This window comes from Megalobrama amblycephala, linkage group LG19, assembly GCF_018812025.1.
Source record: "Megalobrama amblycephala isolate DHTTF-2021 linkage group LG19, ASM1881202v1, whole genome shotgun sequence".
Lineage (NCBI taxonomy): Eukaryota > Metazoa > Chordata > Actinopteri > Cypriniformes > Xenocyprididae > Megalobrama > Megalobrama amblycephala.
In genome coordinates this window covers 26,971,308-26,994,998 of record NC_063062.1, presented here as the reverse complement: position 1 = coordinate 26,994,998, position 23,691 = coordinate 26,971,308, and the positions used below count along the sequence as shown (strand labels likewise).

The 23,691-nt window shown below is 39.1% G+C and overlaps 1 protein-coding gene across 1 annotated transcript; it reads left to right on the top strand.

Annotated features, from left to right (window-relative positions):
- Positions 1 to 432: 432 nt before the first annotated feature.
- baz1b (bromodomain adjacent to zinc finger domain, 1B) lies at positions 433 to 23,128 on the top strand. Its single transcript, XM_048167758.1, has 18 exons — positions 433 to 1,142; positions 3,216 to 3,332; positions 6,384 to 6,528; positions 6,707 to 6,899; positions 7,109 to 7,428; positions 7,507 to 7,695; positions 9,150 to 10,674; positions 13,422 to 13,724; positions 14,057 to 14,177; positions 14,417 to 14,515; positions 14,645 to 14,822; positions 14,966 to 15,151; positions 16,374 to 16,521; positions 17,747 to 17,894; positions 18,143 to 18,249; positions 18,492 to 18,796; positions 19,164 to 19,270; positions 21,722 to 23,128. The coding sequence occupies exons 1-18, from the start codon at positions 1,024 to 1,026 to the stop codon at positions 22,410 to 22,412; spliced, it is 5,001 nt and encodes a 1,666-aa protein (XP_048023715.1). The 5' UTR covers positions 433 to 1,023; the 3' UTR covers positions 22,413 to 23,128.
- Positions 23,129 to 23,691: the final 563 nt, after the last annotated feature.

The following is a 23,691-nucleotide window of genomic DNA, read 5'->3' as shown; positions in this document are numbered from 1 at the left end:
AAAAATATATAAGACGATATAGTACACTGTCTCCACTGCCAAGAGTAGCATTAACATTTTAATCAAGGCTGTCTCTTTAATTGGATCAAAAGTGTCGTGTGCACGCTCTATTGTCTCTATTTAAATTCTCAAACCGTTGCTCAATTCTGCTAAACGCAAGGAATTAGGCTTTATAAATTATGTTCTTACAAAAAATAAAATAATGCGAAAGCGAAATTGCATACTGTCATTTTGAAATTATCTATAAATTTACCACAAACTGACCTCTAGCCACGCTTCCAAACACTCCTTATATATATGATTGAGGGGTGTTCCTTTGTCAAAAGATGGAGTTGTATAACTGACAGTTCAGGCGACCAATGAAATCCCTCAGTCGTTGTCGTAGCTTTTTAGAACCAATAGTTGTAGACGATGGGTGGGACTTATTCTTGCGTCGCTGCTTGCTACCGGGGTAACGGAGTTTTGAGGTTGTACGGAATGTTGCCGGTGTAGCAGGAACTCCCGCCATTTTTCAATCAGCTATAAACCCTGTTGTTTGTTTATGTAATCAGCACGTCCCTCAAAACAGTATCTACGCGGTCTATAGTCGCTACGGGAAAGGGATTGGTACGTCGCTTTGGCCTGGAGAATCGACAGCAACACGGACCTGAGCGGCATTAGAAAGCCCGCCATACCAGCTCTGACGGGCCGCCTTTCGCGCTTCCATCCCCGGCACACAGGAGGAGCTTCTGCTCGCTTCTTACGCTCTTTTCAACCATCTCACCATGACCCCACCGGCTCCCCCAAACAAATGGATTTCCCACAGGAGATGTAACTGACCAGTAAAGCCGTTGTTTGGTTTGGTTTTGTTTTCACGCGCTTCATAAAAAGTGAGCACAGCAGCGCGCGCTAGCCTAACCTCCATGCTACGCCGCTGAGACGCGCGGATTTCACTCCATATTCAGTTTAAGCTGAGATTGAGCGGTGGGTTAGTTCAGTAGTTCACTTTGCCGACACATCCAGGACCACCGCAGCCCGCACGCGATGGCACCGTTGCTAGGCCGGAAGCCGTACCCGTTGGTTAAGCCGCTGTCGGAGCCGCCGGGCCCAGGAGAGGAGGTGTTCACCATCGAGCACACTAAAGAGGCCTTCAGGAACAAAGAGTATCCTTTCTCGCTGCCTCCACCATCCACTTGCATGCACCGAACATACAAACGCGTGCCCGTAAAAGTCTCGAGCTGTCGTTTCCACGCGGATCGTGAATTCTGAGCGCGTACGAGCACCGTGCGCACATTTAAGCGTTTATTATTGTTTTCATCTCGCGCGCTGCATCTCATTGTAACGCTAACCTGCTAAAGGTGACCATGACGTTTAGCTCATCCACGGTTAAACTCTTAAGGCAGGGCTGAATGCTGTATTTGTCTGGTTTTGAGTGGTGAAATTCATGTTATTGAGAGGTTGTTGTTGTCCTGTGTGCATTTTAGAGCGAGCTAGTGTTAGCGAGCTAGCTCCAGGACGCACAGTGCTTGTGTGACGTCTGGCTTAACAGTTTCTCATCCAAACTGCCATGACTCAATCTTGTGTAACAGTCGCGCGCTCTCCTTTACGGTTCAGGGATATGCGTGACGTGAGTTTATAGATTGAGACTGTGATAGTTATCTGTATGCTGGGAGTGTGTGGTTATGATTGTATAAATAGTTTCAGCTCAGGCTGCTACTGGAGGGGAAAGAAGTGCGAGTTCATGCGCAGCTGCTGCGCGAGGTCGTTTGCGCGCGAAATGTTCACCGCACGCCACGTGAATTTGGTCGTGACTGACAAGATGAGTAGAGCTGAACTTCAGGGCTTCATCTACCTCGATATTACTATATTAGTCCGTTTGATTTATGCTGTTAAATGCATTTTTGTGTGCTATTTGATGTTTTTGTAAATCTGACTAGATATTTGCTCAAATATAAATCTTTAATTCGGGTAAGAGTGTTTTATTTATAGACCAAATCAGTTATTTGACAGATGTCACTGTAGCAGGTTTCCTGACGAACCACACCTGTTTCTGTAAACAGTATAAAAAATGAGTGACCCTGACCCGCATGTGTTACGGAATCAGAAAACTAGCCAATCAGAAACTCTCACTGCCTCTCAATCTCTCTTGCGGTCGGGTTTTGTGACATCGGATTGGCTGACGTGTTTGTGGAGGGCGGGGCTTCGGGAAGAAGGCCATAGGATGGAGGGCAGTTTAATTGTTAGCTCACAGATGCAAGTTGTACTAATCGAAAACTGTCTTTCTGACTCGTTTTAGAGTTTTAATCACGTGCTTGAACTTTACGCTTGTTTCTGTAGGTCCAGCATCAAAAAATAGTAAATTTACCTGTTTTATGTCCTAGATTTGCCAAATTAGTGTTTGAAACACACATGGTTTTGAGGCTCTAGCATTCAGATGATGTGATAGATTCATGAGGTTATATATTGATTAATAATACAATATTTGGGCTTATTGAGATCAGCATTTTACTTGTCTAATTAAAGGGTTAGTTCACCCAAAAATGAAAATAATGTAATTTATTACTCACCCTCATGCCGTTCCACATCCATAAGACCTTCATTAATCTTCGGAACGCAAATTAAGATATTTTTGTTGAAATCCGATGGTTTAGTGAGGCCTCCATAGCCAGCAATGACATTTCCTCTCTCAAGATCCATAAAGGTACTAAACACATTTAAATCAGTTCATGTGAGTACAGTAGTTCAATGTTAATATTATAAAGCGACAAGAATATTTTTGGTGTGCCAAAAAAAACAAAATAATGACTTATTTAGTGATGGCCGATTTCAAAACACTGCTTCAGGAAGATTCTGAGCATAATGAATCGGCGTATTCATTCAAAATATTTTCTGCACAAGTTTTTATCTTGCCTCTGAAATTGTTTTACTCTTTCAGAGGGCCTGTAATATCAATTTTTCTAAGGCTCTTCTCTTTTGCTGCCTGTACTTAATTGCAAATTTACATATGAAAATGTTCAGGCAGGGTCTGCTGCTGCTGGCCCTTTAATTATTGAGCTGCTGTGCTGCATGCATTATTTATGAATGAGTCTCTCTCATAAAGAACGGATGGCAGTGCTGACACCGCTTGATCAGCTCTGCTTTAGAAGTGCATGCTGCTTGAGACTTCAGAAGTTCCAGAAGAGCTGGAAGTGATGTAGTGTTGAAGTGTGTTGTTTGTCCTTAACCCTTTTGTTCAGAGAGTATGAAGCCCGACTGCGCAGGTATGGAGAGCGGATATGGACGTGCAAAAGCACTGGCAGCAGCCAGCTCACACATAAGGAGGCTTGGGAAGAGGAGCAGGAGGTCACGGAGCTGTAAGTAATAAAAACGAGCGCATGCATGAATGAACTCAGAGCATCATTCAGTCATTGGTCCTCCACTAATTCAGTCCTTCTCAAAATCTTTTTTTCTGGATTCGGTATTTATCTATATTTGGAGATCGTCTGGGCATTTTTGGCTGTCTTTCAATATGTAGTGAGCTGCCATTGCCACCTCACATTTGTTATCTGAGGCACAAATGCTGACTAGGTAAGGAGCTCATTGGGTTTAAAGGATTTGTTGACTTCAGAATGAAAATTTCCTGATAATTTACTCATCCCCTTGTCATCCAAGATGTTTGTCTGTCTTTAGTCGGGAAAAAAAATGTAATTTCTTTAAGGAAAACATTCCAGGATTTTTCTCCATATAATGGACTTCAACAGCTACCAACAGGTTGAAAGTCCAAATTGCAGTTTCAGTGCAGCTTCAAAGAGTTCTACACGATCCCAGACGAGGAAAAGTGGTCTTATCTAGTGAAACGATCAGTCATTTTCTAAAATAAAAATGTATATACTTTTTAACCACAAATGCTCATCTTGTACTAGCTCTGCGATTATGTAATCACGTTGGAAAGGGCACGTGTGACGTAGGCGGAAGAGCCGATCCAGTGTCTACAAAGCGAACGTGCAAAGACTAAGTCAAATGGCCTTTACAAAAAAAAATGTAAAACAACGATGTCGGACGATTTTGAAGTTGGAGGAGAAAATGAGATGGAGATTTTCACCCTACTGTGGTACTTCTGCCTACGTCACCCGTGACCTTTCCAACGCGATTATGTAATGTGTGGCGCTGTTTCAGATCATGGAACACCTGGAAATATTGTAACTTTAAAATTGTGATTTCCAGGCTTAGAAGTGTCATAGAAATCTTTCATTTAGAAAGTCATTGGAGAATTGATTGAGCAGACAGTTTGAACCTATTCTTACCAACTCTTAAATCTATTCAAAAATCCCTGTACTTGGCTCTAAAATATTTTAATGACATAAAATTGTTAATCAGGAACCACTTAAAGGCACGGACAGAAATTCATTGGGTGTTGCATCCCTTTATTTTACAGCATGTCTGCTGTATATAGCAGAAAACTTGTAAAGTGAACCATTGACTGGCTGTTGTGTCGAGGGAGTGTCATATGACCACACCTCTGCTACTTCATTGGTGCCCTTGTGCTGTCTCCCCCCCCCCAGAAGTGTAGAGAAATGCTCTGCTTCTGACCTGCTCATCTGACATTCAAACAGATTTCTGTATTGGTTTGTGTGTGTGTGTGTGTGTGTGTGTGTGTGTGTGTGTGTGTGTGTGTGTGTGAGAGAGAGAGAAAGCAGTTTAGTCTCCTAAGCTGCTTATGTGACCAGACACACTTACATTCACAACAGTTTGCAGTACAGACCATATAGAGTGTTATGCTGCTTTAATGGTCACAACTTGTTTTGGAAGCTATTTTTACTGTTGATTCTTCAGTCCCCTGTTTTTCATCTCCCTCTGCTGGCCAAGAAGAGTATGAAGTTGTTTTGTTTTCAAATGAGCATCACTGGTTTTAACACACATCCTCCCCAAATAAATCCACAAGTCCATATTATAGACAGAAGGCATTATCCTAAACTACTTTCAAATGACAACAGAGGCCTTTACAAGGTTTTTATTACATAATCTTTTTATTTCATTAAGTACAATTTCATAAAATTAAATCAAGGTGGTGCTGTTTAGCCTTTAGTCCATATCTGTTAGCTGTTAAGTCAACTCTAAGGCGGTTGACACAGTTCACTTTTAGCACAGTCTTTTTTTTCAAGTGGGAAAGTGTTGATGACATCATCACCTGACATAAAATAAATAGTTTTTGACCCATGTAACCTTGTGTTCTGATAAATAGGGTTGTCATGACACCAACATTTTTAGATGCGTTTCAGTGAAACTTCACATACCACAGCAAAAACTTCTAGCCAAACTAATATAAAGTTCAAACATTAAAGACAAGTAAACCGTCAGTAGTAAAACAAGAAAAAATAAACAAACTACAAGCAGTAGCACTAATGAATACAATAAAACAAAGATCCAATAAACTGTGCTTTATGTTTTCGGGTAGGTTCAACAGTAGTATTCAGCTAGGAAATTGAGCCAGTGACAATTCCAACAACTGTCCTGGGGTGCGTTTCCCGAACAACGACGTAACTCGCTGCTGAACTACCATAGTGCGATGCATCATTGAACAAATCAACTAGCTAGTCACGACTGTTTCCCGAAACTGTATTGTCGCAAACCTGTCGTTCAACCACGTAGGTGAATGACGTCGTGCAGGTGGTGCCTAATAACTTCTTTAAGTGAATCCATTTGAGATCGGATTAATGCTAGAATTTCTGCTATAAATTACGGACATGGCATTAGATGACTAATTCTCATTTTCCTCAGTTATTTTGCTTTATTTCCAGATTGAATCAAATGTTTGTTCTTGCATACTAGAGCACGTACGCACATGCGCACTCTTCAAAAAATGTGCTTTAAATCTCTTGATAAACTAAAATATATAAATGACATTTGTATATATTCGAAATAAAATGTATACATTGTACTTAATGTCAGCTTGCTTATTTCGCTCAAGATAGCGATTTATTAAGTCCCCATGTTATAAAAACAAGAAACTATGCTTCTAACCACAGCTCGAGAGATATCGTTCCAACCACAAAAGTTTGCGATGCAGTTTGCGAATGATCGTTTGAACGAAGGTTTTGGGAAACACCAAATCGTTGAACCATGTAAGTAACAACGAAACTTGAGATGTTAGTTGGCTAACGATGCTTTTGGGAAACACACCCCTGAGCGTCTTTCACTCTGGCCATCAGACGGTCCTCCTTATTGTCAAGACCTGCACTGGTTATCAATACAAAGTTGCAAATCATGAATTTGAAGGGCTGTCAAATCATTTAAAAATCGTCAATACAGGCAGGAGAATTTCTTTCGTCAAATTTTGTGGCAAATTTTCACGAAGTTTGCAAGTTATGTTGAGTGAATGATTTGTTTACTTATGTTACCATATTAAATGGGTTCATATTTGGCAGGCTTCAGGAGGAGTATCCAGTGTGGTTTGAGAAGCCCGTTTTGGAGATTGTGCACCATAACACAGTATCTCTCGATAAGCTTGTGGATCTGGTCTGGGTGGAGATTCTCACCAAGTATGCTGTGGGCGAGGAGTGCGACTTCTTGGTATGAACATGGATTTAATCTTTTGACCCTTGTATGTAGGGTGGGACTTTTGTCCATTGGAATTTGTCGATTTTTGTGAAAAATGGGGTTTTGTGCAAATTTATTTTCTGCCATTCTCCTTCTCTTCTGTTCCCTTTTTATGGATGTGAAGTGATAATTCTGTCGCTCTTCCCTTAAGGTTGGCAAGGATAAGAGTTTGCGTGTCAAAGTGGTAAAGATTCATCCGCTTGAGAATCCTCCGGAAGAAAATGTGGAGAAAAAGATGGAAGGAGCTTGTGATTCTCCATCCAGTGATAAAGAGAATGCCAGTCAGGAGAACCTGAAGAAGGAGCCACAGTCCAAAGAGGAGGAGAGCAGGAGAGAGAGTCTCTGTAAGACTTATCTGCTCTTCATATTAATTCATGATGTCTTTCAGTATATTCAAAAATACAAAATAATATTCTGACCAGGAATTGTATTTGTTTATAATGCTATTTTTGTCACACTAATTACTGCTATATACATTAAACCCTGATTAAACCAGGGTGAATTAAAAATTGAATTGCAATACTTTTTGCATGAATTTTTATTTTTTCTGTAGCTGATAGGGCCCGTCGCTCACCAAGAAAACTCCCAACCAGTATGAAAGAAGAAAAGAAGAAATGGGTCATGCCCAAATTTCTACCCCACAAGTATGATGTCAAACTTCTCAATGAGGACAAAGTAATCAGCGACGTCCCCGTAGACAGCCTGTTCAGAACGGAGCGGCCTCCCAACAAAGAAATCATGCGCTACTTCATCAGACACTATGCTCTGAGGTTAGGCTCAGGAGAGAGCGCCCCCTGGGTGGTGGAGGACGAGTTGGTGAAAAAATTCAACCTGCCGAGCAAATTCAGTGACTTTTTACTCGACCCTCACAAGGTGGGATGCATGTGTGATATGCTTTAGAAAGAAGTGTTTTCATAAATTATTATATTAAAATTTTCTTTTTCTGTTTAGTTTCTAGCAGAAAATCCATCTACTAAGAGGAAAAGCATGAGTTCACCGGAAGGTAAACCCAGTAAGAAGCTGAAGACTGGAGAGACGGGAACAGACAGTGAGGGAGTAAATGTAAAAGGGGAAAAGAAGAAAAAGAAAAAAGACTCCCAGAACATACCTCTCAGCCCAACCCTCTGGTGTCATGTGCAGGTATGTTTGAGCAGGGCACTACCAAAACCTAATCATGTGAGCAGATGGCAAAAACACTGGTTGGCCAAAATGTACATCACACTATTTTATTTAAACTTTTTGCACACAAGTTTACAATATTCTAGCTGAGCCCTGAGCCATGATTTTTTTTTTTTAATACATTTTTTTTGAAGGCAACCGTTATTTTAGAACGTGTCACCTTATTTCCATGGGGATGTTTCATGATTGTCACGTGACACAACGCAGCCACAATAGTGCTGTATGACAGATGTATCGCTCTTATTTCGTTTTTTTTTTTTTTTTGTATTGAAAAAATTTACAAACTTGTTAGCTATGTCATCAACTACCTGAAATCTACCCGCCATGTTAGTTTGCACTTGGCCTGTCACTAACGATTATTTTGGTAATCGAGTAATCAGTTGATTTATATCGTATATTTTTTTTTTTTATAAAAATAGACCCAAAGAAAGACCTAAGCCTTTAAAATGACTTAAAATACATATATAATAACAATGAGGCAATAATATGTGTAGCAGTAATCCGATAAGTCTGTGTGCACTGGGAATAATTTTTATTTTTTATTTTTCCCAAATTGGGTAGCGCTAAATTTACATAACTCATGCAATGAACGTGGCCAACTGGATATAGTACAGCATAGTTTGACTGACAGAACTGTTAAACAAAGACAGTAAACTTGTGAAGATGGAGAATGGGAGGTTGGACGTTCAGGCGCTGGTGTTCTCAGCACTGTCAAAATAAAATCTTCAGACACATTGTCTGAACTAAAACTTGTCAGCCGATGCCAATAATTTAAAAAAGACAAATATCGACCACTACTATAAAAATTATCTAACGTTAGAGTTTGCATTAGAGCTTGCATGCTTCATATATTTCATGCCTGATACAACCACATAGTCATTTGTGTCAATGTGTACTAGAGTTTCATGATTCTGAATAAATTGAGTATCATTATGTTTTTTTTTTTGTTTTGTTTGTTTGTTTAAAATAGAGATCAAGATTCTGAATGGACAACTAAGCAAAAATGTAATTTACTAGAAATTTTGACAATGTTAAATGCAGTGTATTTAAAAAGCATTTATTTGAATTATTTGTTTTGAACGACTCCCTTGAATGATTCAATGACAAATGCATTTTCTTTTTAACAATTACTTGTACATGTACTGTTGCAGCCGTCGCTACAGTGTAAACGTATTTAGAGTTCTCTGCATGCATTTTGTGGTACTAATGTTAATGACTAATCGATCAGTAATGGATTAATAATATTTCTGAAAAATCCCTGCTAGATGTTTTGGAACAGCTTTTATGCCATCCATTTGTTTATGAAATGACTGAAGTACATCTTATATTTTTTTAATGGGACTATCCGTTTGAGTTATTTGTGTATTTATTAATATTTGTATATATTTGAATAATTTTTCATATTTTCTTTTCAGTTGAAGAAAGTTAATGGATCACCTTTAAAAATGAAAAACTCAGGTACATCCAAGAAGTCTGATGGGGAAAACATCCTCAGCACCCCAAAATCAAACAAAAAACAGGGAGACAAAAAATCCACAGATCCCAGAAAGAGCCGCAAGAGTGGAGTCACCAAAACTCCCAATGGCCAGAAGCTCTCCAAAAAGGATGAGAAAAGCACTGGAAGCGCCAAGAAACCCAAAATGAAGCAGATGACCCTTTTGGATCTTGCTAAAAGCCCACCTGCTCCAGTTAGCCCAAAAAAGCGAGGGCGAAGTTCGAGTACTGGCTCCGCTAAGCTGGGAAAACCGTTTCCGCCCATGGCCTTGCATCTCCTTCGGTTTTACAAGGAGAATAAAGGCAAAGAAGACAAGAAGACCGCTCTGTCCACATTGGTGTCCAAGGCAGCAAAAACGCTGTCCGCAGAGGATCGTGGACGACTTCCTGAGGAGCTGAAAGAGCTGGTGCAGAAGCGCTGGGAAATTCTTGAGCAAAAACGCCGATGGGCCCTCATGACCGAGGAGGAGAAACAGGATGTTCTGCGTCAGAAGCGTCAGGAAGTCAAGCAGAAGCTGCGTGAGAAAGCCAAAGAGCGTAGAGAGAAGGAGATGCAGATGAGGCGAGAGATGTCACGCCGTTATGAAGACCAGGAGCTCGAAGGCAAGAGCTTGCCAACATTTCGTTTGTTCGACATGCCCGAGGGTCTTCCCAATGCCCTCTTTGGTGACATAGCCATGGTAGTGGAGTTCCTTCACTGCTACTCCAGCCTCCTGATGCCTGATGACCAGTATCCCATCACCTCCATCGCTCTAATGGAGGCTTTAGCTGGAGACAAGGCAGGTTTTCTCTACTTGAACCGTGTGCTGGTGGTTCTGCTGCAAACGCTTCTGCAAGATGAGCTGGCGGAAGGTTACAGTGAACTGGACATGCCGTTATCTGAGATTCCTCTCACCATGCACTCCGTATCCGAGCTGGTGCGCCTGTGTTTGCGGCCATCGGATGCACATGAGGAAGAAAGTGCCCGTGGTTCAGATGGCTGGCAGCCTGGAGGGGGCTATGACGAAGTGGTGAGCAGCGAATTCTTGGAAAAGCTTGAAACATCAGAGGTGTTTGAACTGACCCCTCAGGAGAAGGTCAGCCTGCTGGTGGCGCTGTCTCATCGTATCCTCATGACCTATTCGGTGGAGGATCATGTGGAGGCCATGCAGCAGCGATCAGCCGAGCTGTGGAAGGAGCGGCTCGCCACGCTCAAAGAAGTGAATGAACGTAAGAGGGCAGAGAAGCAAAAACGGAAAGAGCAAATGGAGGCAAAAACCGATGGCAATGGAGATGTTCTAATGAGAGCAGATAGGAGGAAGGATTCAAACGTGAAAAAAGAGACACCTAAGGTCCCCCCAAAAGTGGAGCCGGAGCCGGAGGACATGATTAGCACAGTGAAAAGCAGACGCTTGATGTCCATTCAGGCCAAGAAGGAAAAGGAAGAACAGGAACGGCAAAACAAAGGTGAGAGATAAGTAAAAAAGAAAAATGAGAGTGTCAGAAATTAGGTTAAAAAGATGAGGATGAAGAGTGATATTCCAGAAACCTGTAAAGAGTGAGGAGGGAAAAAATAAGCTTAAAGGATTAGTTCACTTTCAAATGAAAATTAGCCCAAGCTTTACTCGCCCTCAAGCCATCCTAGGTGTAGATGACTTTCTTCTTTCTGATGAAAACAATCAAAGAAATATTAATAAATATCCTGACGCATCTGGGGTCTCATTTATAAAGCGTGTGTACGCACAAAACGGGGCTGGAAGCGTGCGTACGCCAGTTCCCGCGCAAAGGTTGTGATCTACAAAAACAAACTTGACGGGAGAATGTGCGCACCTTTAAGCAAACTTTGAGCCGTGCGTACGCACATTCTGGAGACAAAAGTGATATGAATTGAGATAGTAGATGTGCTACTTTCGATCACTTTTCCAGTGACACGCTGTTTTATGACCGCGAGGAGCGCTGGGTGCACAATAATTCCTCTTTAAACTAAACTGCAGATGTTATGACAAAATATTTTTTTTGACGATCAGTGATGCACACTTAACTTCGATATTATGGAAGACACTGCTGGATTCGGTGGTCGAACGGTCCGTTGTCCAGTTTGAATAGGTCCAATGATATCTTACTGTACAGCCACAGCTGCAGGAGGTGTTGATGTCGTGTAGGATTTTCAAACAATTACCATTTGAAGGATATAATTTGAGGAAAACGGTAAGATTTGCATGTTTTCTTTTTAAAATCCTTTGTCAGTGACGCGCCGAGTCAGACAATTGTATTTACACTGCAATAAATAAGTAGGCCAATCTGTTTTCACTAAAAATAGCCTATAAACTTCCTAAAAGATATGTTCACCTCATCAGCAAAACTGCATAAATTTGATTTGAATTGTTTAAAACTATTCAAATACTATTTGGCCAGTGGAAATGAATGAATCAACTCTATTCTAAAACCTTTATCTGAAGTATTTTATACAATTTTGTTTTTATGGATATTTTGATATATTTATTCTAAAACATAAAGAGGATACTGGATGATCTTTATCAATATAATGTGTGGCACAAATGGCATTTATAGTCCATATCTAATATTTTCCAATGTCTTGTACCTTTGACGGTGTTAACCATGGTGTCACGTGGTTGGGAACGTGTATGGAAATAATATGCAGATGAGGTTATGCATAGTAAAACTACTGTAGGCGTCGTAAGCTCCATATATGGTGATTTCGGGGAGGAGACAGGGTGGAGATGCACGTACGCACAATCTTCCGCTGACTGGGATTTATAAAGGGATTTGTGCGCAGGTTCTGGCGTACGCATGGTTTTATAAATCTGATTTTTTTTGTGCGTACGCAGAATCTAGCTTTTGCGCGTACGTACACTTTTAGTAGGGATCCTATGCACAGTTTTATAAATGAGACCCCTGAGCTTTATAATGGCAGTGAACGGAAACCACGAGTATGAGCTGAAGAAAAAGCTTCCATCCACATCTATGCATCATAAACGTGTACTCCACACGGCTCCGGGGGGTTAATAAAGGCCTTCTGAAGCATAGTGATGCATTTGTATAAAAAAATCCATATTTAAACAAGTTAAGAAGTCAAATATCTAGCTTCCGCCAAAAGTAGAGAAAGAAAATGGCCGATCATTTCGCTAGATAAGACCCTTATTCCTCGTCTGATATCGTTTAAAGCCCTTTGAAGATGCACTGAAACTGTAATTTTGACCTTTAACCGTTTGGGGTCCGTTAAAGTCCACTATAAGGAGAATAATCCTGGAATGTTTTCATCAAAAACCTTAATTTCTTTTTGACTGAAGAAAGAAAGACATGAACATCTTGGATGACATGGGGGTGAGTAAATTATCAGGAAATTTTAATTTTAAAGTGAACTAATCCTTTAAGAGAATAATAAAATAAAACCAGTAGCAAACAAAAGAGGAAATTAAGGGTGTGTTCACGCTTGTAGTTCAGTTCTTTTTGGTCCACAAAAAGAAAACAACACATTTAGTCCTGGTTCACTTGGCGTTCACACTATTTTTAAGACCGAATCTAAAGGTGAAAAAAAAAAAAAAAGTTTTGCGATAGAACTTAACAAATATCCAAAACAACGCTGTGTTCTGGGCTAAATGTGCTTGTTGTGTGTACATATGATGGTATTTTTACCAGCTGAGAACACGAGAAGAGATTATAAAATGTGTAAAGGAGTCAAAACACTGGCAGGAATCCCTCTGTTGCACACAAATGAAGATCTGCTGCGAGGAGACGTTGTTTTTGACTCCTGTTCTGAACTTAATGGACAACATAGCTCCTATGACTGGAAAAAACAAGTATGCTTGTGCATTCTGTCCTATTTAAGGTCGCGTCTTGTGACATTACATCCTGTTTTTTGTTCATTTAGATGTCTTTGGTCCATGTTGCATTTATATTTCAGTCGAACTGCAACCGAGTTTGATTGGAAGAGGACAGAGACCTTTCAGAGATCTTGGTCCGCTTGTTTAGTGCATACCAGGGTTTGGATCAGTGTTCAGAATAGGGTAAATAAAGAGAGCAACATGTTAAATGTGAAATGGATGCTTTTTTAGGTCCAGTTTTATTAACCAGCTGTCTGCAAACCCCCTAGAGCTTTATGATGGTACCACAGGGGTTTCATGTCATGATGGAGAATATATTAAATAATTACAAATTTTATTTAAATTGTATTATGTCTGTATCCCTTGCAGAGCGTATGGAGAAGGAAGCCGAGGAGGAGCGAATAAGGAGGCAGAAAGCCGCAGCAGAGAAAGCCTTCCAGGATGCTGTCACTAAAGCAAAGCTGGTGATGAGGAAAACACCGCTGGGTACTGACCGCAATCACAACCGGTATTGGCTGTTCTCTGATGTGGTTCCTGGGCTGTATATTGAAAAGGGATGGGTTCATGAGAGTATAGACTACACATTCACTCTTCCTCCTGAAGAGGAGCCGGTGTCGACAGAGGAAGATGAAGAGGTGAAGGAAGAGGTGAAGAAAGAGGAGGAGACAGAAGGTTAGTCTTCCTATGCACATTCTAAATACTTTATTGTAAACGTGTTACTGACCAGGCTTCTTGGTATAATTTAAATATTAGCCGCATAAAACATAATAGACTAACTTTTCTGTTAGATCATCTGTTGTTCACAGAAACCACAGATTTCTTGGTATTTGGTACAAACTTCTACTTAACCGTTGTATTCAATACAATTCATGTAAAATGATGGTTCGTCTGTTTGGGGTAGAAAAAAAAATCTCAGATCAAATATATAAATGTATAATTTACAGAATAATGTTACTTACATTGAAGGCAGTATGTTTGAAATTGTCTGTTTCTTGCCCCCTCAGATGGAGAGAAGGAGGATGAGGGCAGCATAGTCAGCACTTCTAATGAAAATGGCCAGCAGGGGGCGCCAGTGCCAGAGACTTGTATTGAGACCACTGTGCCCAAACAAGGCCAAAACCTCTGGTAAGTGTTCTTGCAAATTCCCAGCTGTATCGTTGATGTCTGGGAAATCAGCCTTTAAGTAACTTTTGTACGCATTGCTTAAGAGGAAAGGCTTCCAAGAAGAAAAAGGTCTAAAATTAGCTAAAATTAATTTTTAACGAAGATTTAAAGTTAACATTAATTAAGACATGGCATGACATATGTCAGGATATCAGCATTGGGCGGCAACACAAATGCTTGTTCTTAAATTGTTTTCCCAGGTTTGTGTGTGATACACCAAAAGACCTTGATGAACTATTAGAGAGTCTTCACTCTCAGGGAGTAAGAGAGAGCGAACTCAAACTCAGACTGCAGGTCAAGTGAGTATATATACACACACACGCACACATCTCCTTCCTCCTGTAAACAACATTTTCACAACTTGCTTTTAATCCCAGTAAAAATGGATGAATTCAGATGTTTTGTTTTGTTTTTTTATATATATATAGTTACCAGGAAATCTTGCATTCCATCCATCTGACGAAAAAAGGTAACCCAGGCCTGAAGATCTGCGATGGATACCAGGAACTGCTTAAATTCTTGCGCACTGACATTATCGAGGTAGCCTCTCGTCTGCAGAAAGGAGGCCTGGGATACATGGAGGACACTTCTGAGTTTGAGGAGAGGGTGAGAAACTTTAAGAGCATGTGGCGAGGGTGGAACCATTACCATCCCAAAAAACAAGATTTTGGTCAATGTTACTGCCCAGCCGGGCCAAGTGGATATCTCCACCACTTTGAACCTTCCTGACCCCTCACTTGTGTTTTCAGGTGCAGAACTTGGAGAAACTGCAGGATTTTGGAGAGTGTGTGATCACCCTGCAAGAGAGCGTGATCAAGAAGTTCCTGCAGGGCTTCATGGCACCCAAACAGAAGAAGAAAAAGAAGACTGGGGGAGAGGAGAGTACGACAGCAGAGGAGGTGGATGATCAGAAGAGATTGGCTGAAGAGGCCAGGGTGAGTGTGCTTGTGCTCAATAGGGTTTCCTGATACTTCATTTCAGTAATTGATTTCATGATTCTCAATAACATAGCCAAAAATATATACAAAATGATTTCTTATATTTAAAAAGTTAAAAACATTGCAGTCGTTGATTTGAAGCAAATCAAAATCAAGGAAAAAGAAACAAATTCAATGCATTAGAACCAATAAAAACAGAATAAAGATATTGTGAAATTACAAATTAAAATTATTATTTATTCTATATATATTTTAAATGTAATTCTATTCCTGTGATGACCAAGCAAAATTTCAATTTTCAGCATCATGTTACTTGATCCTTTAGAACTCATTCTAATATGGAAATCATGGTACATTATTACATTAATAATGGAAAGTTGAGAAAAAAAAACAGCATTTAAAATTTTTTATTTGTCACTTTTAAGCAATTCAATCCTTGCTGAATAAAATAAATTTCACACAAAAATGAAAATCACCCTCATGTCATTCCAATTCCATAAGACTTTCGTTGAACTTCAAAACTCAAATGAAGATGTTTTATTGAAATCTGAGAGATCTCGGTCCCTCCATTGACAGCTACGCAACTGACACTTTGATTCTTCAAAAAAATTCATAAAGAGATCGTAAAACTAATCCATAATAATCAAGTGGTTTAGTCCAAATGTTTTGGAGACACTCTCCCTTTGTGATCAACAGGTTTAATTTAAGCTTTTATTCACATATAAACATTCATCAACTAACACTTCAGATATGTTAAACGGAAGCTCAAGCATGTTTGATTGACGTGCGAGAATCAATGAGGTTCATTTTCGTGTTACGCAGCACATTTGAGCTTCCACAAGAAACCATGAGGTTTGTTCTCACGCATCAACGCATGTACGGTTGAGCTTCTATATATGTTCGCTGATCAATGATTATATGTGTATAAAAGTCTAAATTCAATCTGAATTTTGGACTAAACCGCTCCATTCGTATGGATTACTTTTACGATCTCTTTATGAACTTATTGAAGCGACAAAGTGATAGTTGCGTAGACTGTCAATCTCGAAGATGAATGAAATTCTTACTGGTTTATAATGACATGAGGGTGAGTAATTGGCAATTTGTTAATTTTTGGGTGAACTAATCTGTAGTGTTTAAAAGTAGTGTATGTATTGTAGTGTATGTGCATGTATATAATGTTCAAACTACACTAAACTTGTGCGTATCGAATTTCTAGGTAGCCACGGCGGTGGAGAAGTGGAAAACTGCTGTCCGTGAAGCTCAGACTTTTTCTCGCATGCATGTGCTGCTCGGCATGCTGGACGCCTGCATCAAGTGGGACATGTCTGCGGAGAACGCTCGCTGTAAAGTGTGCCGCAGGAAAGGTGAGACATCTGAAGATCAACCTAAAATGCTGTCAAGTGTAATTTTTGCTACATTTTAAATATTAAATACAGTGGCAAAAGTTTGGACTAAGTCATCAAAGCCATGAAATGACATATTACAATGTGAATTATGTAGTTATCAAAAAATGTTAAACATTTCGACATTTTCAATGTTGCCACTAGATTCCAGCTCTAGACGTTCTCTCAACCCACTTAAGGAGCTGCATCCTAGGATGCTTTTTAAATGGCATTAAATGAGTTCACGTGTGCTTTTGCTTCTCTATCCAGTCTAATTCATCTAACATTATGATTTAGATCCATTTTAGTTTTATATTATATTATGTTCATATTGGTCTGCAAAACTAATTTAAAGTGTACCCAACATTTTTAAAGGCACTGTTCAGTGTTTCCCATTAATTACTTAGAATGTGGTGAACCACCGTAGTTTCATAATGAAATGAAAATATACACTTCTCATAATAGCATAAAAATTGTGACGTTGTGTTTTCCGCCATTGCTTTGGCAAAGCATTGAAATCACACAAAAAAACAATGATTTGAAGTATATAGTCTGATGTGTTCAGTTACATGTGTGGTTCATGATCCAGTGCTTTGTGAGTTTAACACTGATTTGGGAACGCATTGTGCGCAAGTTACGCTTTTACACATTCACAGAATGACAACGGTGTCATTATAAATAAGTATTGTAATGTTGCTACTGTGAAGTAAAATTTAATAACACTTTTTTTTTAAATTTATTAATTATTTTAAATATATTTTTTACAGTGCAGTCAGATTATTCTTACAACTAAAAAGTTTGAGTCCACTTTAAAGTGCGTTTACACATCTTTTTTTTTATTATTATTTGTTTAATTTGATAGATCATTTGATTCATTTAACTAAAATGTACAAAATTTTCTTAAGGGGGTGCACCCCTAAAAGAAAGTTCAAGGTCTTCCTGCCATAGTCTCACAAAAACCTGTGGGAAACACTACTGTATGTGAAACAAATGACCTTCAAACTCACACAGCCAAAGGGAGTATTTGACTTCACACCTTTAGAGTATGAAGTGGAAAAACACAAGGGACTGAATGACCAAAGAGAATGTCTAAGATTTAAACAGCACCTGTTGCTGTAATGTGAGCTGCACACAAGAGCAAGTACTGCATGGAAACAGGAAGATTTAATATGTAATTGATCTGGTTTATGAATGTCTTTCTCTGTAGGAGAGGATGATAAGTTGATTCTGTGTGATGAGTGTAATAAAGCCTTCCACCTGTTCTGTCTGCGGCCGGCATTATACCGTATACCGGCGGGTGAATGGCTCTGCCCAGCTTGTCAGCCAACCACTGCCCGACGCAGCTCCAGGGGCAGGTAAGCACTAGAATTTACACACTTTACTATGTGTGTGTAGTATTGTTTTTTTTTTTTGTTGTTTTTTTTTCCTTTTAGTGTCACCACTGTAAATAAGCTCTAGTCATTCAGGGTTTGCTGAAATGTCTTTGAAGAATTTGTTTGAAAGTTTGTTTTCTGTTAAATGAACATAAGTATCAGCCAAACATAGCTTTATTTTTTATGCTCAAAGTTTCTCATAATTAAGTTACACATCTATGCATGTGCAGAAACTATAATGAGGACACTGAGGAAGAGGAGGATTCAGAGGAGGAAGATGAAGAAGACTCTGAAGAGGACGAATCGGAAGAAGAACACAGGGACACGGGCCACAGCTGTGAGTGTCACTGAGAGCTTTGAGAACCAATACAAAGTAATGATTTTATGCTTCATGAATTTGTATTGATGTTCTCATACCATTTTTTTTTTTTTTTTTTCTCATTAATATTTTGGGGAAAAGGAGATGAACTACCTTGTCTATCAAATGTACTGTAGCATCATGTCATGCTCAAGTTCTTGAAACTTTGTCTTTTGAGTATGGGCACAAACTCTAGTTTTGTCTGTGTTTGGTTGTCACAGTGAGGCCTAGGAAAAAGGTAAAGACGTCTTTAAAGCCCAAAGTGCAGAGCAAACAACCACAGAAGAAGCATTCGCCTCCTAGTGCCAGATCTGCTTCCAGGCCGGATCCCAAACCTGCTCTCAGATCTGCTTCTAAACCAGATCCCAAACCTTCTCTCAGATCTGCTTCCAAACCAGATCCTAAACCTTCCAAACCAGATCCTAAACCTTCTAAACCAGATCCTAAACCTTCTCCCAAGCCTGCTTCCAAACAATCACCTAAATCACGACCCGCACCGATCAACCCCGCTGACATCGATGAGCTGGTGAGTAAAACGAAACATGTGGAAGTGAGGTCTATTTTCAATACTGTTCCCATGCACAGCGTTTTACTGTTTGTAGTAAATTTTAGTTAACTGTACTGTGTAGATCTTGAAAATTGTTCAATTTTTTTGAAGGCAACTGATTTACAAATGCTTTGCAGATGGGTTCAGCTGAATCATTAAAAAGTACTGGTGAAAAAGAACAATTTGTTCATTAAACATAATATGGGGTGTGTTGATGCAAAAACAAACAAAAACAAAACAGTGCAAGTATATGCACATTAAGAATGAGTCACTATACTAATATAGCCATATGAATGTTTATGAACATGAAAGCACCATATTCTTAAGTGTTTTTGATCTCGTGCAGGTCCGACAGAGCTCTAAGCCAATATCAAAGAAACAAGCTGTTGAGTTGGAGAAATGTGAGGAGATCCTTCAGAAGCTCATGAAATACCGCTACAGCTGGCCCTTCAGGTACACCCCTACAGATATTATAAAGACATTAATTATGATTAACAAATCTAATTGTGTTTTAAAACAGTCACAATGAATCATATTGTCATAACTTTTTAATAGACTAAAATAAAGGTAAATATTAGCTATTTACCTACGAGTATAAACTGCAACTGTTTTCATTTAATTTATTTATTATTTTTTCTGTGGTAGCTGGTATAGGCTTTTATATTATTGACTAGAGAAATTTTGTTTTAACGTAACCCTACATATATCTATACTCACATTGTTTCAGAGCAGTTTTACAAAGAATCACATTATGAATGTTTATCTTCATATCTAATATCTTATATCCCTATTAATTGCATTTAGCAGATTGGAGCTGGGCGATAATTTAACTTACATTTTGCGTATGCTGTGTAGTGTATACTACAGTAGTCAACGTTTGAAGTGGATCAAAACCTTTCATCAAAGTTGTCCCTTTGATCCACTTCAAATGTTGACTACTATATATGCAGAGTAGAGTATACTATACACATGTGTTGGACATACTTTTATATTCAACTTTATATAAAGAAGTAGGAGATATGTATTAGGGGTGAAACGGTTCTCGGTAAAAAAATCGAACCGTTCAGTTCAGTTCTCCATGGTTCGGCACGTGCTTACTCCGCGGTTCATCCCGAAACCTGACGACGCATCTATAATATGGTTTGTTGAAAACAGCAATGTGTAAACAGGCAGGCGGATTCTGCTAATGTATGTTTCTGTCGATGGATACGCATTCTGGCTTCCCAATACGGTACAACAGCGATGATCCAAAAGAACATGCACAAAACAGTCACTGTTAGCAAAAAAATGTTCAATGATGTGCCAAATACTCTATGACCAGTCATTTACGCCGTCATCACCCGGGTGTTGATAGCGTGCGAGCGCAGGTGAGACATGAACGGCTCACATTGCTATCGGTGTTTAAACTAAACTCATTTAAACCTTGCCAAATTAAACAGTCAACCGTAAGACGCAAAAGAAAACTCGAGCATGCTGTGAGATTTGTGTGTGTACTTATCTGAAGCGCATGTATAGAGCTGTGTCACAGCGCTCAAATACTCTCGTGCAAATTCTCTTTCAGGTCTTGCATCTGAATGGACAGATTCACGCAAAATTGTCAACATGCCCACCTTAGCGAGTATTCTAACAAACTTAGTAGGTTATGTCTTAAGAGAAAAACGAGACAGACAATGCATGTGTGTCAGTATCAGCGTACTGGATCTTTGAATTTATGTTTTAAAGGGACAGCAGTCTAATATTCCTGCTCTATGTTTTAATGTTAATCAAACAACATAAGTTGAAGAAATTACTCATTAGTCTTGACTGAAAAGCTTTTGTAACTTCAATAATGTTTGATCTTTAATTTATTCAAAGAAGTTTGTGCAGTGTTATTTCATATTTGATTACTTCATTCAATTTCTGTACCTGAAAGCTGTTAAATACCTGAAAAACCTATAAAGCATTATTTTATTTGTATCTTAGCTCTCATTGGTGCTGTTTCTTGTAGTTAGATTATTTGTCTTCATTTTCTTCATTTTTATTTGACAATTGTCTTTTATTTATTTTTTTATGGAACATAGCACATACCAATGCATACCAAAACTGTGATACAAACTGAACCATGAGTAATCTGAACCGTTGCACCCCTAATATGTATAGTATATATCACTTTGTGAATGTACTGTATGTGGAAAAAAGTTGGATGTACATTACTTGTATAGCAGATCTCAGCAGCATGGTTGTTTATATCATTGCATTTCCATATATAGTGTAAATTTCTATTGCTTTATGTGAGTATACTACATGTATGCAGATAAAATAGGATGTACTATATATCCAACTTTTAATATATCGCTGAATGGTAATATAGTTTATATTTGACTGTATAACAATCAAGCACCTCTGGTTAAGGTTGTATTATATTTATAGTATTTGTATAGTTTAATTCGATTTATTAGTTTATCTTGTGATTATTGAGAATTATGAAAACTGTGATGTTTCTCGCTCTCTCTCTCTCATATATAAAATATATATAAAAAAAATAATATATATATATATATATATATATATATATATATATATATAATTTTATTATATATATATATAATATTATATATATATATATATATATATATATATATATAATATTATTATATATATATATATATTTTATATATGAGAGAGAGAGAGAGCGAGAAACCTCACAGTTTTCATAATATATATATAAAAATATAAAATAACAATTTGGCATATTGACGAGCCTAATTACTATTTAGTGATATGCATCATTTACCTGTGGCAGTGATACACATGACAGGGTTTAAAATTAATCATATGGCCCACACCAAAGCAGTTTAATGGAGGAGTTACTTGAAAGTAGATGTGGCATAACACATTCCTGTGCTTTCTTTTCTCCTCATCCAGGGAACCTGTATCCGCTGAAGAGGCAGAGGATTATCAGGATATCATCAGCAACCCGATGGACTTCGCCACCATGCAGGACAAGTTCAAATCCTCCCAGTACCACAGCGCTAGTGATTTCCTCGAGGACGTGAAGCTCATCTTCTCAAATGCAGAGGAATACAATCAGCCCGACAGCAACGTCCTGACCTGCATGGCACGCACAGAGCAGGCATTTGTCGAACTCCTGCAGAAGAGCCTCCCTGGGGTCGGCTATCTGCGCCGCCGAACGCGCAAACGCCCAGCCACTCCCTCCGAAGAGGATGACGACGAAGAAGAGGTCAAGGCAAGGAAGAAGATACAGAACGGGAAGCAAAGAGCCACATCCAGACAGAAGGAAGATGATGAGGAAGTTTCGGGACGGAGGAAGGCCAGACAGAGCGACAGACAACGGAACCAAGCTGACAGCGAAAGCGAGGATGATGATGATGATGATGATGATGATGATGACGACGAGGAAGAGGAGACCGTGAGAAGGAAGAGCAAGCGGACGAGTCGGAAAGATTATCGAGAGCAGGATAGCGACAATGAGAGGGACAGCAGGAGAACTGGATTGAGACGGACACCACGAGGTGTGACGGACGACAAGGACGAGGCCAGCAGCGACGAGGACTCGGGCGGCCAGCGGCATTCCAAGAGGTTCAAACGCTCATGAAGACCTGGGTGCTTTGTGATCTTTGTATTTGTTTTCGTACCACCTCCTTATTAATCAGAAACGGGAAACGGGCCACCCCATACCCGCTGCATATCGGACAGAACCCTTTTTCACCCCGATGTAGATGTTTCTGTTTATTTTACTTTTTGGAAGTTTTTATGTTAATATTGGAGAAAACTGATTTATATTTGTAAGTTGATTAATAATGGTGACACTTGGTTTTTCAAACTAAAGATTTGCATTGAAAATGAGATGTCATCTCTTTGAGCTCTTAAGACTTTTTTCATTTGATATTTGACCTAAAAAGCAAAAGGAAAAAAAAAGGAAAAAAAGAAGCCCCCCCCTATATCCCCCAAAAATTGTAATTAGGTTGCAAATACCACCCAAGCCATGTCTCGTTTTGATGACTTGGGAGGTTCCTCTGCAGAAGCTGACCTGTAAATGTTATAAAGTGGTCCAGAATGAAACCCTTAATCCGTAGACCTTCATGCAGACTTTCAAATGAATTAACTGGTGACCGTCCAGAACTAGGCTCTTTCAATGAAACTGACCTTATTTGTTTTCTGTCTCATGAGAGCTGTTTAATTGGCACTAAACCCCCATGGTGGTATGACGTTGATCTAAAAATCTTTATTTTTTGAATGTGCCACCAATTGTTACTTTTCTTTAGTCATTTATTATTTTGGCTGTTTTACAATAAAAACTGTCATCCTTAAGTTTGGTTAAACTACTTCTGTTTTTGAAAAGCAAGAGATCACTGATTCTGTTTATTAGCCTATTGGCATCTAGTGATTCCTGCAAAGCCTCATGCTGCTCTTATTCCCTGGAAACCAGTAGGTGGCACTCTACTACAGTGGTCTTCTAAAGAAAAGGTCCCCTTGGTGTTAAACTGACGTTTGAATGTTATATTCCCCCTAAAAATCTTTCCGGCGATGAACTGAACCTGAAATCAAGATGGTAAAATCAGATGTGAATCTTGTTTCTGGAGACACTCAAGTGAAATTCTAGTATCTAATGGGCACAGATTGGTTCAGTGTGTGATTATATAATCTATTCATCAGAAGTACCATAATTGTCTTTCCTTTTATATTACTATGTAAATAATAAGCTCTGACTTTATTTTGGTTTTTGATCATAGCCACGGAAGTTAAAATAGGTATGTTTGTTCACAGCAGACGTGCTGCTCAGGGCTCTATTCTGGAATTAAAAAAAAAAAAAACCTAATTTTTAATGGAGATTTCTGCTTTAAATTCCCCTCATCTGGATTAGGCTCAATTTA

Excerpts from the sequence above, each read along its gene's own strand:
- baz1b (XM_048167758.1), top strand. The coding sequence starts at position 1,024 with ATGGCACCGTTGCTAGGCCGGAAGCCGTACCCGTTGGTTAAGCCGCTG. Across the intron at positions 10,675-13,421 it reads ACAGGAACGGCAAAACAAAG|AGCGTATGGAGAAGGAAGCC; the intron begins GTGAGAGATAAG and ends TATCCCTTGCAG. Across the intron at positions 14,178-14,416 it reads AAACAAGGCCAAAACCTCTG|GTTTGTGTGTGATACACCAA; the intron begins GTAAGTGTTCTT and ends TTGTTTTCCCAG.